Here is a 13,548-nt window from a genome sequence, read left to right on the forward strand (position 1 = left end):
TTGGGCAATGGACTTAATTTCTTACATATTTGAATCAGTTCTTTATATATATCTTGATTACTAAAGCTTTATCAGAAAACAGTTTTGCTTCATTTAGTAGTAACTCATATTTCAACTGATTTCATTGATCTTCTTTTTATGCAAAAGCTTTTAATTTAATGTAATGAAAACATCTGCTTTTTTCCTCTGTGAGCCTCTCCTCCCTTACACAGTCAGAAAATCTTTTCCTATCCATAGGTCTAAAAGGCATGTTTTCCTCTCTTACTCTTCTAATACACTAGTGCTTTTCCTTATATTGAACCAACCCTGCATTCCAGAAAAAATCCAAGCTTATCACAAAAAATAATCTATTAAATATATTGTTGTATCCCATTTCCCAATATTTTAAATTTCCTCACTCTTTTTTTCACTTTTTGTTTAGGTGTTAAGACCATATGTGCATCATAGAAAGATTTGGGAAGAGTTTATATTTTTGGAAACAGTTCTTGTGTATGGTCTTCAGACTATCTTTTAGTGCCTGAGCTGCCCCCATTTGTGGAGCTAGGACAGGCCAGGAAATCTTCCTTCTCTGATTGACTAGAATACTAGTAAATCATATTGCCTAGAGACTTTAAAATACACCTTTCACTATACATTTCAGTCAAGTATCATTTTTAAGGACCTGCTACAATCCAGGAACTATTCTAAGTGCTGGGGAAAGAGGGAGAAGAGAAATACAGGCACCATTCACAAGGAGCTTACAAGTCTTATGAGGGAGATAGTAAGCAACTATCTCTAAACAAGGAGGAAAAGAGATAAATTTGCAATAGCATATAAGGGAAGGCATTAAGATTAATGAAAGACTGGAAAAGGCTTCTTGCAGAAGACAAAACTTTAATTGATATTTGGAGAAAGACAAGGAGATCCGGGAGATAATGAGAAAGGAGAGAATTCCAGGCATGTCAGACAGTCAATGAAAAGACTCAGAGTTGAGAGATGGAGAATCTTCTGTGAGGAACAGCAAGGGAGCCAGTGTCACTGGATAGAGTACACAAAAAAGAGCAAAGTGTAAGAACACTAGGAGGGTGGCAAAGGTCTAACACTTAGACACTACTTGATGAAGTGCTTTGAAATCCAAAGAGATAAGTTTGTATTTGATCCTGGTGGTTAAATAGGGAGCCACCAGAGTTTATTTAATAGGAAAATGACAGTGTGAGGTATGGGCTTCAGGAGGATAAATTCGTGAGCAGAAGCAAGAATGGACTGGAATGGGGAGACCTGGGGCAGGAAGGCCAACCAGTAAACTTTGTAATAGTCCAGGCATTAAGTGTTGACAACCTGCAGGACAATGGTAGCAGTGTGAGAGGAGAGAAGGAGCCATTAACAGATGTTGCTAAGGTAGAAATTAGACAGCTAACTGGCAATGAGGGAGTGGGAGAGAGTAAGGAGGGAGAGAGTAAGGACTCAAGGATAATATCTAGGTGTTAAGCCTTGGAGGCTGAGAAAATAATAAGGAAGTTAGAGAGAAGCAAAAGTTTGGAAAGGAAACATAATGGCTTCCATTTTGGACATGTTGAGTTTAAGATGTGCATGGGAAAAGCAGTTTGACATAAGCAATAGAGATCTCAGTATAAAAGTTAGAAATAACTACCTAAAGATCAGAGGAGAGGTGAGGGTTGGACAAATAAATGTGAGAGTTACACCTGAAAAGAAAGCATAACTGAAATCCAAGGATCTGAGGAGGTCACCAAATGAAATAGTATGGAGAGAGCAGGGCCCAGGATATAGCCCTGCAGAAAAATCATGGTTAGTAGGCATGACCTGGATAAATGTCAACAAAAAGAGACAGAAATGAGGATGAGGATAAAAATATCTATAGAGAAAAGGCCAGAAAATTTTCCAAGGAAGAGATACCTGGCAACTTTCGAGAGAGTAACTGATGAGGTCAGAAGCCAGACCATAGAGAGTTAAGAGAGGAGTGAGAGGAAATGAAGTAAAGACTTCTACTCTAGGGAACCTTTTCAAGGAGTTTAGCTGCAAAAGGCAAGAGAGAGGTGGGGCAATAGTGGGGATTGATTGGGAGGCTTTGTTGAGGATGGGTGAGACGTGGTAATATTTGTAGATAATGATTCAGTCAATAAAAATTTATTAAGTGCCTACTCTATGCCAGAAACTGTGCTAAGTGCTAGTTCTACGAAAAAAGTAAAAGACAGTCCTTGATGTTCAATTCCAATTGAATTCTGAAGACAATTCTAGGGTTCTCTTGTCCTTCCTTATTCCCGTATTGTCTTTTCTCTTGTCCCTTGAAGAAAAAAACATGATTGAACATTAGCAATTACTGAATTAGTATTTTCTGAAGCTTACAAGTTCAGTGATTTATTCCTTGCAATATTTAGAAAAACTGTACCTTAGAACAAAAAGAACTCATAAATAGATATAGAAAGGCAGATATGTTAACTCAATCCTTTACACATCATAACAAAATAAAAATTAAAGTCAATGAGAGAAATGTAAATGAAGAATTCAGACTTAAATTATGACTAAATAATTGAATCATAACAAGTGTTAAAAAAATTGTTGCTCTCTGTCTCTTAGACCTATGAAAAGTGAAGAATTTATGACCAGAGAGGAGATGGAGAAGATCACAGGTAGTAAAATGGATAATTTTTATTACATGAAATTAAAAAGGTTTTACACAAATAAAACCAATGTAGTCAAAATTAGAAGGAAAGCAGAAAACTGGGAAGAGGGGGGATGTGTTTAGTAAGTTTCTCTGATAAAGGTCTCATTTCTCAAATATATGGTGAACTGAGATAAATTTATAAAAATAAGGTCCCTTTTCCAATTGATAAAATATCAAAGGATATGAACAGGCAGTTTTCAGAAGAATAAATCAAAGCTGTCTATACTCCCATGAAAAAATGCTCTAAATGACTTTTGATTAGCAAAATGTAAATGAAAACAAATCTGAGGTACCACCTCATGCTCATCACATTAGTTAACATGACAGAAAAGGAAAATAATAAATACTGGAGGCAGTGTGAAAAAATAGAGACACTAAAGCACTGTTGGTAGAGCTGTGAATTCAGGAGAACAATTTGGAAGAGTACCCAAATGGCTATAAAATTTAACATACCCTTTGACTCAGCAAGCTCTATTAGGTCTATATCCCAAAGAGATCAAAGAAAAATGAACAGTATGTACACGTATAAAAATATTTGTAGCAATTTTTTTATGTATTGGTAGAGAATGTGAAATTGAGGGTATACCCATTAATTGGGGAATGGCTAGAAAAGCTTTGATATATGATTGTGATGGAATATTATTGTGGTATATGAAATGATGAACGGGTTGCTTTCAGAAAAATCTAGGAATATTGATTTTAACTAATGAAAAGTGAAGTGAGCAGAGACAGAAGAACATTGTACACAACAGCAAAATTGTAATGATGATCCACTGTGAAAAACTTAGCTATCCTAATCAACAGAGTGATTCAAGACAATTCCAAAAGACTCACAGTGTAAAATTCTATCTATCTCTAGAGTGAGAAATGATGAAGCCTGCATGCAGAATGAAGAATTATTTTTCACTTTATTTTTCTTGCTTTTTTGGAGCAAGGCTAATATGGAAATGTATTTTCATTACTTCACATGTATAACTGATGTCATATTGGTGGCATTCTCAATGCATGGGGAAGAAGTTAAAGGAAAGGAGAAAATTTGGAACTCAGTTTTTTTTCCTTAATAGCATTTTATTCGTCCAATTACACATAAAGTTTCCAATTTTATTTTTTGTAAAATTTTGATTTCCAAATTTTTGCCTTAACTCTTTTCCCTCTCTCTCTTCAAGACAGGAAGCAATCTGATATAAATTATAGATATACAATCATGTTAAATATGTTTCCACATTAGTCATGTTGTGAAAGAAGAATCAAACAAAAGGGAAAAATCACAATAAAGAAAAATACAACAAAAAGTGAAAATAGTATGTTGCAATCTGTATTCCTAGTTCTTTGTCTGGATGTGGTTAGCATTTTCTATCATGTGTCTTTTGGAATTGTTTTGTAAATCATTGTACTGCTGAGAAGAATTAAGTCTGTTTTAGTTAATCATCTCACAATGTTGCTGTTGGTGTGTACAATGTTCTCCTGGTTCTCTTCACTTCACCCAGCATCAGTTCATGTAAATTTTTCCAAGTCTTTTTTTCTGATATCTGCCTGCTCATTATTTCTTATATCACAAAACCATTTCACTGCATTCATTTACATTTATATCAACAACAACAAAAAATGATTAGTGAACAAAACAGATAATGGAAAAAAAAAACCTAGAAAATGTATAGATTGATAATTCCCAATAAATAAACAAGGAGATATTCAAATTCAAAGAAGAGATTTTTTAAAATTAAAAACCAGACTAATTATAAAAAAAAAATAGAACAATGAAGCAACAAAAGAACATCAACAACAAAAAGAAGAAATATATAACATAGCACAGATAGTCCATGATTTATTTTGGTTATTTTACATTTTTGTTATAAGGAAGGGCTATTACTTTGAGGGTGTGTTGGGTAAGTAGTGATAGATGCAAAAATTAACATCAGGGAAACATGCTTAAAAGTTCCCCAATGAAAGAAATGTAAATGCAGCAAGAGATATAAATACAAAAATTTTATTACTGTTGCGCATAATATCCATCATACACACATGTATAAAATATACATATACATACAATACATATATATGTAGCAGTGTATATATATTCTTGAACAATCTTGCAATAATTCTTATAGATTCAACTAAGGGATGGTCCTATGGCTTCCAAATAACTATCTCAAGCTCTCATCTCTGTCTTGCATTCTAGTCCCACATTACCAATTATCTTCTTGCTATTTCTACCTATATCCTTCAGTGTCAAGCCTAGAGGCCTAAGGGCTACCTGAGTCTTTCCTTACCTTTCGCAGGTCTTCGGCTGGCCAAACCGGATAAACGTGTGAGAGAAGAGACTTTCCAGAGTCAAACAAGGGTTAGGCTTTATTCAGGGTCTTGGTTATATGTGCAGGGTGAATTCTCCTCAGGAGAGAGGAATCCTCCTCCCAAGGAGGCAAAGATAGTACAGCAAGAGAATGGGAGTGGGAGAGGGGAGGGACCTTCTACCCTCTAAGGGCCCTTCAGTGCAAAGAGAGCCTTCAGGCTTTCCTGACCCTACTTAAGGTCTCCCGCCACATAGTTTGCACCTGAATACCGTGCCTGCTCTCAGCCCTTAGCTAGACAACAACAGGTGTGCTCAGACCATGGATTAATTTCAAGGGTGGGATGCTCTCTCCGGCAAGTTTCCCACTGGGAAGAGGCGGAAATGCACGAGATAGCCCGGGTCTCACACCTCAATTCCCAGCTGTTCCTTGGGGGGCCTCATGAGAACTCTAAGGTTTAGAAGTCCTCACTTTTACCTGCCCGAGACTGTCCACATGAAACTGAGCTTACACCCCCAACACTTTAGGTATCTCTAACTTGTTAGGTTTATAAAGAAATCTTTAATATCTTCATTCCCCCAAAGACATCCTTCTTCTAAACTTCTCTATTTCCCTTGATGTTGCCACCTTCTTTCCACTCACTCTTCCCTTGAGTACTTTCCCTTGACATCTATACCCAATCAAATGACATTTTTTTTAAGTCTTAACTCCCTAACATTTTTCACATCTCCTTTTTCACAGCTTAATTTATCCTGATATGAGCCCTGATAATCTTTAGCCTGGATCTTTGTAGTTGTCTCCTAATTGATGTCACTAAACCCAAATTCTTCCCTCTTCTGACCTCTTTGTCCTTATATGACCTAGTAATCTCTCTGGACATTTGCCTTCTGGCATCATACTCTGTAGAAAAAATAGTTACTACCTTAAGTTCATATAATGTAAGCTCTTTGAAGGAAGGCATTGCTGCTCTTCTTATTTATATCATGAACATCTGTCAGGAAAAATCACAGAAAGGTAAACTGCACAATTGAGGAACTATCTGACAAAATTAGGGTAAGAAATTGACAAGAGTTTTATAGTATCCATGGATGGGTTATGATCTGTATCATTAAAGGAAACTACTAATTGAAGAGATCCCCAATACATTTGAGTATAGCATTTATCCTGATTATTTTATATACTTTTCTTTAGACCAGACTTTTCATTCCATCAGTGTAGTAAAACCTTTAATACATTTTTGATGAAGTATTGAATGAATAATTGCTTCCTTGGAAAAGGTATGTGCTCTTTAGGATATATATGTATTAAAGCTATGCCCACATACATTCAAGAACAGTTTCTGTACATGGAAAAGAAATCCAAATAAATTCAAGGGTGAGAGTAGGCTCCGCACTCTCTTTCATATATTCTTTGCTCTCACATTGGTGTTGGTTCACAAAATAACAGTTTCTTTGTCCATTCCCTGGAACTCTGAGCACTCAAACTAGATTCTAATCACCCCTCACCATATAGGTCACCCACTTTCCAAATCTCCAAAGTGTTTTACATTTATTATCTCCTATGTACCACAAAACAACACTGTGAGGTAGGTACAGCAGACATTATTGCCCCCATTTTACATAAGAAGTGAGGTTCAAAGAAGTTTGATTAATTGGCCAGGCTTAAATAGTAAACATAAGAAGTGTAATTTAGTATCATGTATTCTTGACTCTTAAACCAATACTATCTACTGTGGCATGCTGCATCATGATACATTATATAATATTCCTGGTATTTCATCCCAAAATAAAGTCTCATGGTTGGCCTCCTTAAATGATTCTATTGAATATTCACTTGTTAGAATAAAAATCCAAATACAAGTTTAAAAAGCATCTGTCTCTGAGAATAGCACTCAACCCATGTCTATGATCTCACCACACATATACCCAACCATATATCTATTCAATTATTTCACAGCAATTCTAAAATGCTGAAGTTGTAGGATTTAACGGGAAAACTTTCCACCACTTATAAGTTTTCGGATGGCCATCTGCACATCCCTGTTCCTGAGGCTATAAGCCATGGGATTCAGCAAGGGGGTAATAACAGTGTAAATCACTGTTGCCAAATGGTTTTTGTCAGCTGTAACCTTGGATGAGGGTCTCAGGTAGACAAAGGATACACATCCATAGTGGATTATAACTACTGTGAGATGAGAGGCACAGGTAGAAAAGGCCTTCTGCTTCCCTTCAGTTGATGGAATCCTCAAGATGGCTCTGACAATGAAACCATAGGAGATGCAGACAAAAAGCAAGGGGACTACAAGCACTAGGACACCACAGATAAATATAATCATCTCATTGACATGAGTGTCACCACAGGCAAGGTGAATAAGTGGTGAGATGTCACAGAAATAGTGGTTGACCTTGTTAGAGTTACAGAAGGGAAGAATGAAGACCAAAGTTGTGCCAACCATTCCAACCAGGAATCCACACACCCCACAGGTAGCTGCTAGCACTCTGCATGTCTCCCAATTCATGAGGACTGGGTAGCGTAGAGGATGACAGATGGCAGCATAGCGATCATAACCCATTACACCCAACAACAGGGAGTTGTTGATAGCAAATGAAAGAAAGAAGAACATTTGGATAGCACAACTGGTAAAGGAGATGGTCCTGAGCAGAGAGAGCAGGTTGAGAAGCATTTTGGGCAAAATGACAAAGGTATAACAGGTCTCAGAGACAGAGAGGACACCCAGAAAGAAATACATGGGGGTGTGGAGGTTGTGCTCAAGGAGGATGACTGTAACAATAGTGATGTTCCCACACAGGATGATTATGTAGAGGCAGAAAAAGACAGCAAAAAGCACAAGCTGCAGTTCTTGGAGGTTGGAAAAGCCCAGCAAAAGGAATTCAGTGACCATGGTAAAGTTCTCTGGAGGAGGCTGTTTCCAGGGAAACATCTGTAGAAAGGAGTGAGAGAAGAAGATGCTCAATTCAATGAAGTGACAGAATTTGGGGATATTTATAATCAGTTGTCTAGGAAGTTGTCACTATCTTGTGTTCATTCAATAAACAATTAAGCAAGGGAAAAAAATGAAAGAGAAGAAAAAGGAAAAATGAAAGGGGATAGTAAATACAACATAAATTACTCTGATCATTAATGAATGTGAGTAAACAAAAGGGGAGTCATAATACTCAAGGGTCTGTAGTCAAATGATTACTGATTGAATAGCTTGAATGCTGTAACCTGGAGAAGACAAGATGGTGAAAAAATAACAGTATCTTTATGTCTATGGAAATCTGTGGTGTAATAGAGGGATTAGATTGATTATGCTTGACCTCAGGGGGTAGAACTAGTAGTGATACACAGAGGTTGCAGAGGAAGATTTTGGAATTTACAAAAGGAAGAAGTTCTTAGTAGAGCTTAAAATATAATAGATATATAGCTCTGTGTTCCTGAGAACTGTCACAGGCATTCAGAGGAAGTCAGATGTCTTGTGGGATCCAGTTGACTAAAAGAAAAGACTTTCTTCAGATATTTGGGGCACAACAAACATTGAGGCTGAGAGTTGACACTGAGACACAAAAAGGTGAGGTGGGAAACTGAGAAGAAAAGGAGAGAAGTCAGAGACATGAATGGCAAAGCTGTGAAGTGGGGCTGAGACCCTGGAGGTCAGACTAGCAATTATGGACACTAGGTTTCCATAGCATGAATGGAGTCCAATCAGTAATGCTCCATTCTTTGTATTTCCCAAAGTAAAATGTTAAGTGTGTCTGAGAACCTGCTCACAGACTTCTTTTTATTGTTTAATTTTTAAAAATTTTTATTTCTTGATAATATTCTTAATAAATTGCATAACCATTAATAGTGAGTGTTTGCGAAGCCTGTAAGTTTATGGATTGAAATAAAAAGAAGAGAATCTTGGACATGGATCAGGAGATTTCTCTTTTATTCTAAGGAGAGCACCACAGAGCAGTTTTCTAATTTTCATGTCAGATAAGGTCAGCTCTAGAATTTTCCTTGCAAAATTTTCCTCTTTCCTTCTAATACCGTCATCAAAGGTGCAATTGATTTTCCTTCTTATTTTCCCAAAATTTGACTATGTGCATGTGAGAGAGATCTAGACAGTGACAGAGAGACAGGAATAGGGAGCAATCATATGTCAATTTAGTTGCTCTTTTTGCAGTAGTAATAGAATCAAAATTTCCCCCCCGCCCTCCCCACACATAACTTTAGTAACTTCTCTTTCCTCCTTTAGGTAAGAATCAATCCCTCAATGACATAAAGTTGTGTCACTTCTCCCAAAACTACCTACCTGTACAATTGAAGTACTCTATTTGTATTACCTATCTTTGATCACTTTAGTGTAATTTCCAGTTCTTCTATAAGCAATCTGATAACTATGGTGTTAAAATGTGTATACACAAATATAAATCCATATGTGTATATATCTCACATATGTATATATTTGCAGCAGTTTTCCATCTTTCTTCTCTCTGCCATCTTTCTAGTTTAATCTGTAAACCTTCTCAGCATCACACTGCTTAGTTGGACCTCTTGCCAAGCATTTTTTAAGAATTGTTTTATCCTTCATCCTTCAAACACTCCAAATGATACTTAATTCTGATAGTCACTCTACTAAAGAAATTTCATTGGATGCTTATTGTTTATGAGATAAAAAATAACCTTTTTCAGTTTCACCTTTAAGGTCCTCCACCATCTGGCTCCCATTTGCCTTTCCATCTCAGTTAACAGTATTTCACTTGACTTACTAAGCATTCCTGTTTTTACCAGCCTTTTGTCTGCTATTCAATTTCTCCCAATTTCCCCCCAACATTCAATAAATTTACCTAGATGACTAGCCTTCATAGCTAGAATGTTATCCCTCATTTTAATTCCAAATTCTTCATTTTTAAGTTTTTTTAAATTCGTCATTTCCATGGAGGTTGAAAATTAAGGTGCCACTTCCTCCTCCAAAGATTACTTATTCCAACTTGCTAAAAATATTCTCCTTCAGATTTTCCAAGATACTTTGTCTATATTTTTCTGAAACTGCTAATAATCTACCTTATCTCAAGCTCCCTGATGTTCCAGTAATTTCATCAGTTGTAGATTGTAAACTCCTTGAGGTAAGGAACAAGGTGGTTTTCCTTCTTTGTCAAGTTGTATACCTTGCAATAAATCTTCATGAGTGCTTTATCATTTCCACCTCTAATTATCATATGTTTACTGTTAACTACCCTTCTGGTTTTTCCTTAGTTTATTTGAAGAAAACATGTTAGATTAAGGGAAGCAGAAGTCAGAAGCAAAACAATCTTTCGAGGAGGGACAGGAATAAATGAGAGAGAGAAAAAAAACCCGAAGAAAATAGGCTGCGGGGAAATACACAGCTAATTACTATATCTATAAAATTGTTGTTCAGTCATTCAGTCACGACCAACTCTATGTGACCACTAGAGTTGATCCATGGTGTTTTCTTGGCAAACATACTAAGGTGGTTTGCCATATTCTTCTCCACTGTGTCTCAATTTAACAGATGGCGAGTTGAGACAAATAAGGGTTAAGTGACTTGTTCTAGGTCACAAAGCTACTAAGTGTCTGAGGTCAAATTTGAATTCAGATCTTCCTGACTCCAAGTCCTGTGCTCTATCCACTGTAATGTCTACCTGCCCTCATCCATAAAATAGAAGAAACAAAACTTATGCTGAAAGTACAAGTTTCTTCACTTCAATTAATAGTCACAGAATATCAAAATTGGAAAGGATTATTTACCCTACCAAGGCCAACTTATATCTAAATGATTAATCCATCCCCAATATCACTAACAAAAGATGAATGAGTCTTGTCTTGAAGACCTCCCATTAAAAAGAATTGTTTGTCCATTGATTTTGAAGAGGACCATGACATCAGGGAAATGACATGACTTGTAGTTGACTTTGATTTATGTGAGGCAGGTCTGTGCAAGTTCACCAGCCTCTGTTTCTCCTTTAGAGTTATTCTGAACCAGTGACTAGGTATTCTTCAAGATGACTGGCAATGGTCCTAGATACAAACAGAGGTCTTGGCCCATTATGCCATCTTCCAAGTAGCAAATTCCAACATAGGATAGTTTTCATAGTCAGAAGCATTTTTTTCCTACTTTAAGTCGAAGGTGACTTTGCTGTTACTACTATCCACTGCAACTGGGTAAGTCCTCTAGGACCATGGACAACAAGTGTAATCCATCTTCCACACGATCATCCTTCGAACACTCAAAGATAGTTATTATGTCTTCTCGAAGTTCAAGTCTACAAACACATGTTCAGTAATCTAGCAAAAGGTTCTAAACTTCTCACTATCTACTTCATCTTTATTTGTACATGCTACAATCTGACCCAGGGAACAAATACTCTCATATATATAGATATGTCACTTAATATATTGCCCCCTCTTAACCTGTTGCCTTTTTACCTCTTTTCTTTGACTCGTGTCAATTCTCCTTTCCCTCAATATCCTCCTCTCAAATTTCCTCTTAGGAAAATGTAACCAATTCTTCAAAATCTTGTTTAAATGTCTTCCCTTCCCTTCCCATCTTGAAGTGATTTCTTTCTCTTCTGAAATTTTTTCACATGCAATTTTTTCATCATTTTTGTAACAGTTCATGATGCCTTCTATGGAAGCTATGACCTGTTTCCTTGTCTCAACTATTCAAATAGGCAGTAAGTTCTTTAACTCTAAGGATTTTCTCTTTGTTATTCTTTCATCCTTGATGGCCAGTGCAGTGCCTGACTCAAAAAACCTCAATACTTTTGATGAATGAATGAATATTACATAGCTTGATCCTATGTTAAAATCATGCCTCTCCTATGTTTTGTTGAAAACCTCTAGCATGGTACTTAATGTCTTGATGCCTTGTTTTCTGCATTAATAAAATAAGGAAGTCATAGAAGATGATCTTTAAGTCTACTATTAGCTCTAAATTACCTTGTTGTCTGGTCCCAAGGCTAATGACACTAATCAAGATGGAATAGGAAGAAGGGAACCCAATGCCCTTTTTTTCCCTATTCTACTACCTTGTAAATGTGTCATCAAGTGTTTTGCATGAATATCCTGTCCTGTCTTTTCAGTAAAAATACAAACTATGTAAAAATGAGAAAGAAGGTAATATGTGTGTGTGATTGTGTTGTTGGTGTGAATAGATATAGATGCAAAAATCTTTTATTTTCAAGTATTTATGTGTGTGTATATGTAATATATTTCACATATAAAACAGATAAATTGCTAATATATATTAATGCATGCACACACATATATATTTACATATCTGTATATGAATACATATTGTATGTATATGTCTGTTGAGAATGAATTTCATACCAAATATTGGATCACAAGTACAAAAATCTATTATCTTCTTTGATTCTCACAACAATGTTGAGTAATACATTATTTTTTATTGTCACATATGAATTGCATTAGGAGGTAGCTGTAGTTGAGACTACTTCTAACTGAAATTCAGTGAACTGTATTTTACAGATAATGAAATTAAAGCCCAGAGACAGTAAGTGACTTACCCAAATGTGGAAAGCTACCAAGTCAGGCCAAGGAAGAAATCCTAAATTTTTCTGACAAATGAGTCCTTTGTTTTCTCTTTTGTACACTCAATGAGGGACCAGAGTTGCATGCTGAGATACCACAACTCATCCAAAATACATGCCCAGAGGGAATGAAATTTCTGTCACTACTGGTTGAATAGCCAAGTGACTGATTGAAGGACAGATAGTCCAATACAACAAATACTTGCAGTATCTTTCCCAGTCCACTGGACTTACCTTATGATTGTTCAGGCTCTTCATCCTGGAAATTGTAGCAGAGATGTCCCCAGAATGACACAGGAAAGTGGGATCCAAGGAAAGCAAGGAAGAAAGTCGTGTTATTGCCACCTCTCATTCAAACTCTCATTACTTTTCACCTGAAATACTGCAATCACCTTCTAATTAGTTTTCCAACCTCAAGTTTTTCCACCTACCACCACTATCCATCCTCCACTCAGCAAATAAAGTGATGTGCCTGACTGTGTCAATCCCTTTATGCAACTAACCAACAAACAACACTGGCTCTCTATTTCCCCCTGAATCACATATAAAGTATTGGGTTTGGAATTTAAATCGCTTCATAGCATGACCTTTTCTACCTTTCCAACATCCCTATGTGTTATTTTCCACTATGTACTACAGAATCCTGATGCACTGGCTTACTTCCTTTCTCACACAAAATGATCTATTTCTTATCTCTGTGTTTTTGCACATACTGTCTCTTATAGCTAGAATAATCTCCCTCCTCACCTCCACATTTGAATTCCTTCAAGGTTCAGTACCACTTTCTGAAGACAGCCTTTCCCATGCACCACAGATGCTAATGCCTTCTCTTTGAGATTGTAAGATTATGTTCTCCATCTGTCTATGTGTATATATATATATATATATATATATATATATATATATATATATGTGTGTGTGTGTGTGTGTGTGTGTGTGTGTGTGTAAATAAGTATGTGTACATTTACATAGATATATGCACATGTCTATAGATATGTGGATATGAGCTTATAAAATTTTGTATCTTCTTAATAAACTC

The 13,548-nt window shown here is 36.3% G+C and overlaps 1 protein-coding gene across 1 annotated transcript; it reads right to left on the reverse strand.

Moving 5' to 3' along the window:
- Positions 1–6,934: 6,934 nt before the first annotated feature.
- Positions 6,935–12,823, reverse strand: LOC140523101 (olfactory receptor 10R2-like; the record flags this gene model as incomplete). Its single annotated transcript, XM_072638158.1, is given in 3 exon segments — positions 6,935–7,891; positions 12,744–12,781; positions 12,784–12,823. Coding segments are annotated over 3 exon segments (1,035 nt in total), but the record flags the coding sequence as incomplete, so codon positions are not given.
- Between the last annotated feature and the right edge of the window lie 725 nt (positions 12,824–13,548).

The sequence above is a fragment of the Notamacropus eugenii genome, chromosome 2 (assembly GCF_028372415.1).
Source record: "Notamacropus eugenii isolate mMacEug1 chromosome 2, mMacEug1.pri_v2, whole genome shotgun sequence".
Lineage (NCBI taxonomy): Eukaryota > Metazoa > Chordata > Mammalia > Diprotodontia > Macropodidae > Notamacropus > Notamacropus eugenii.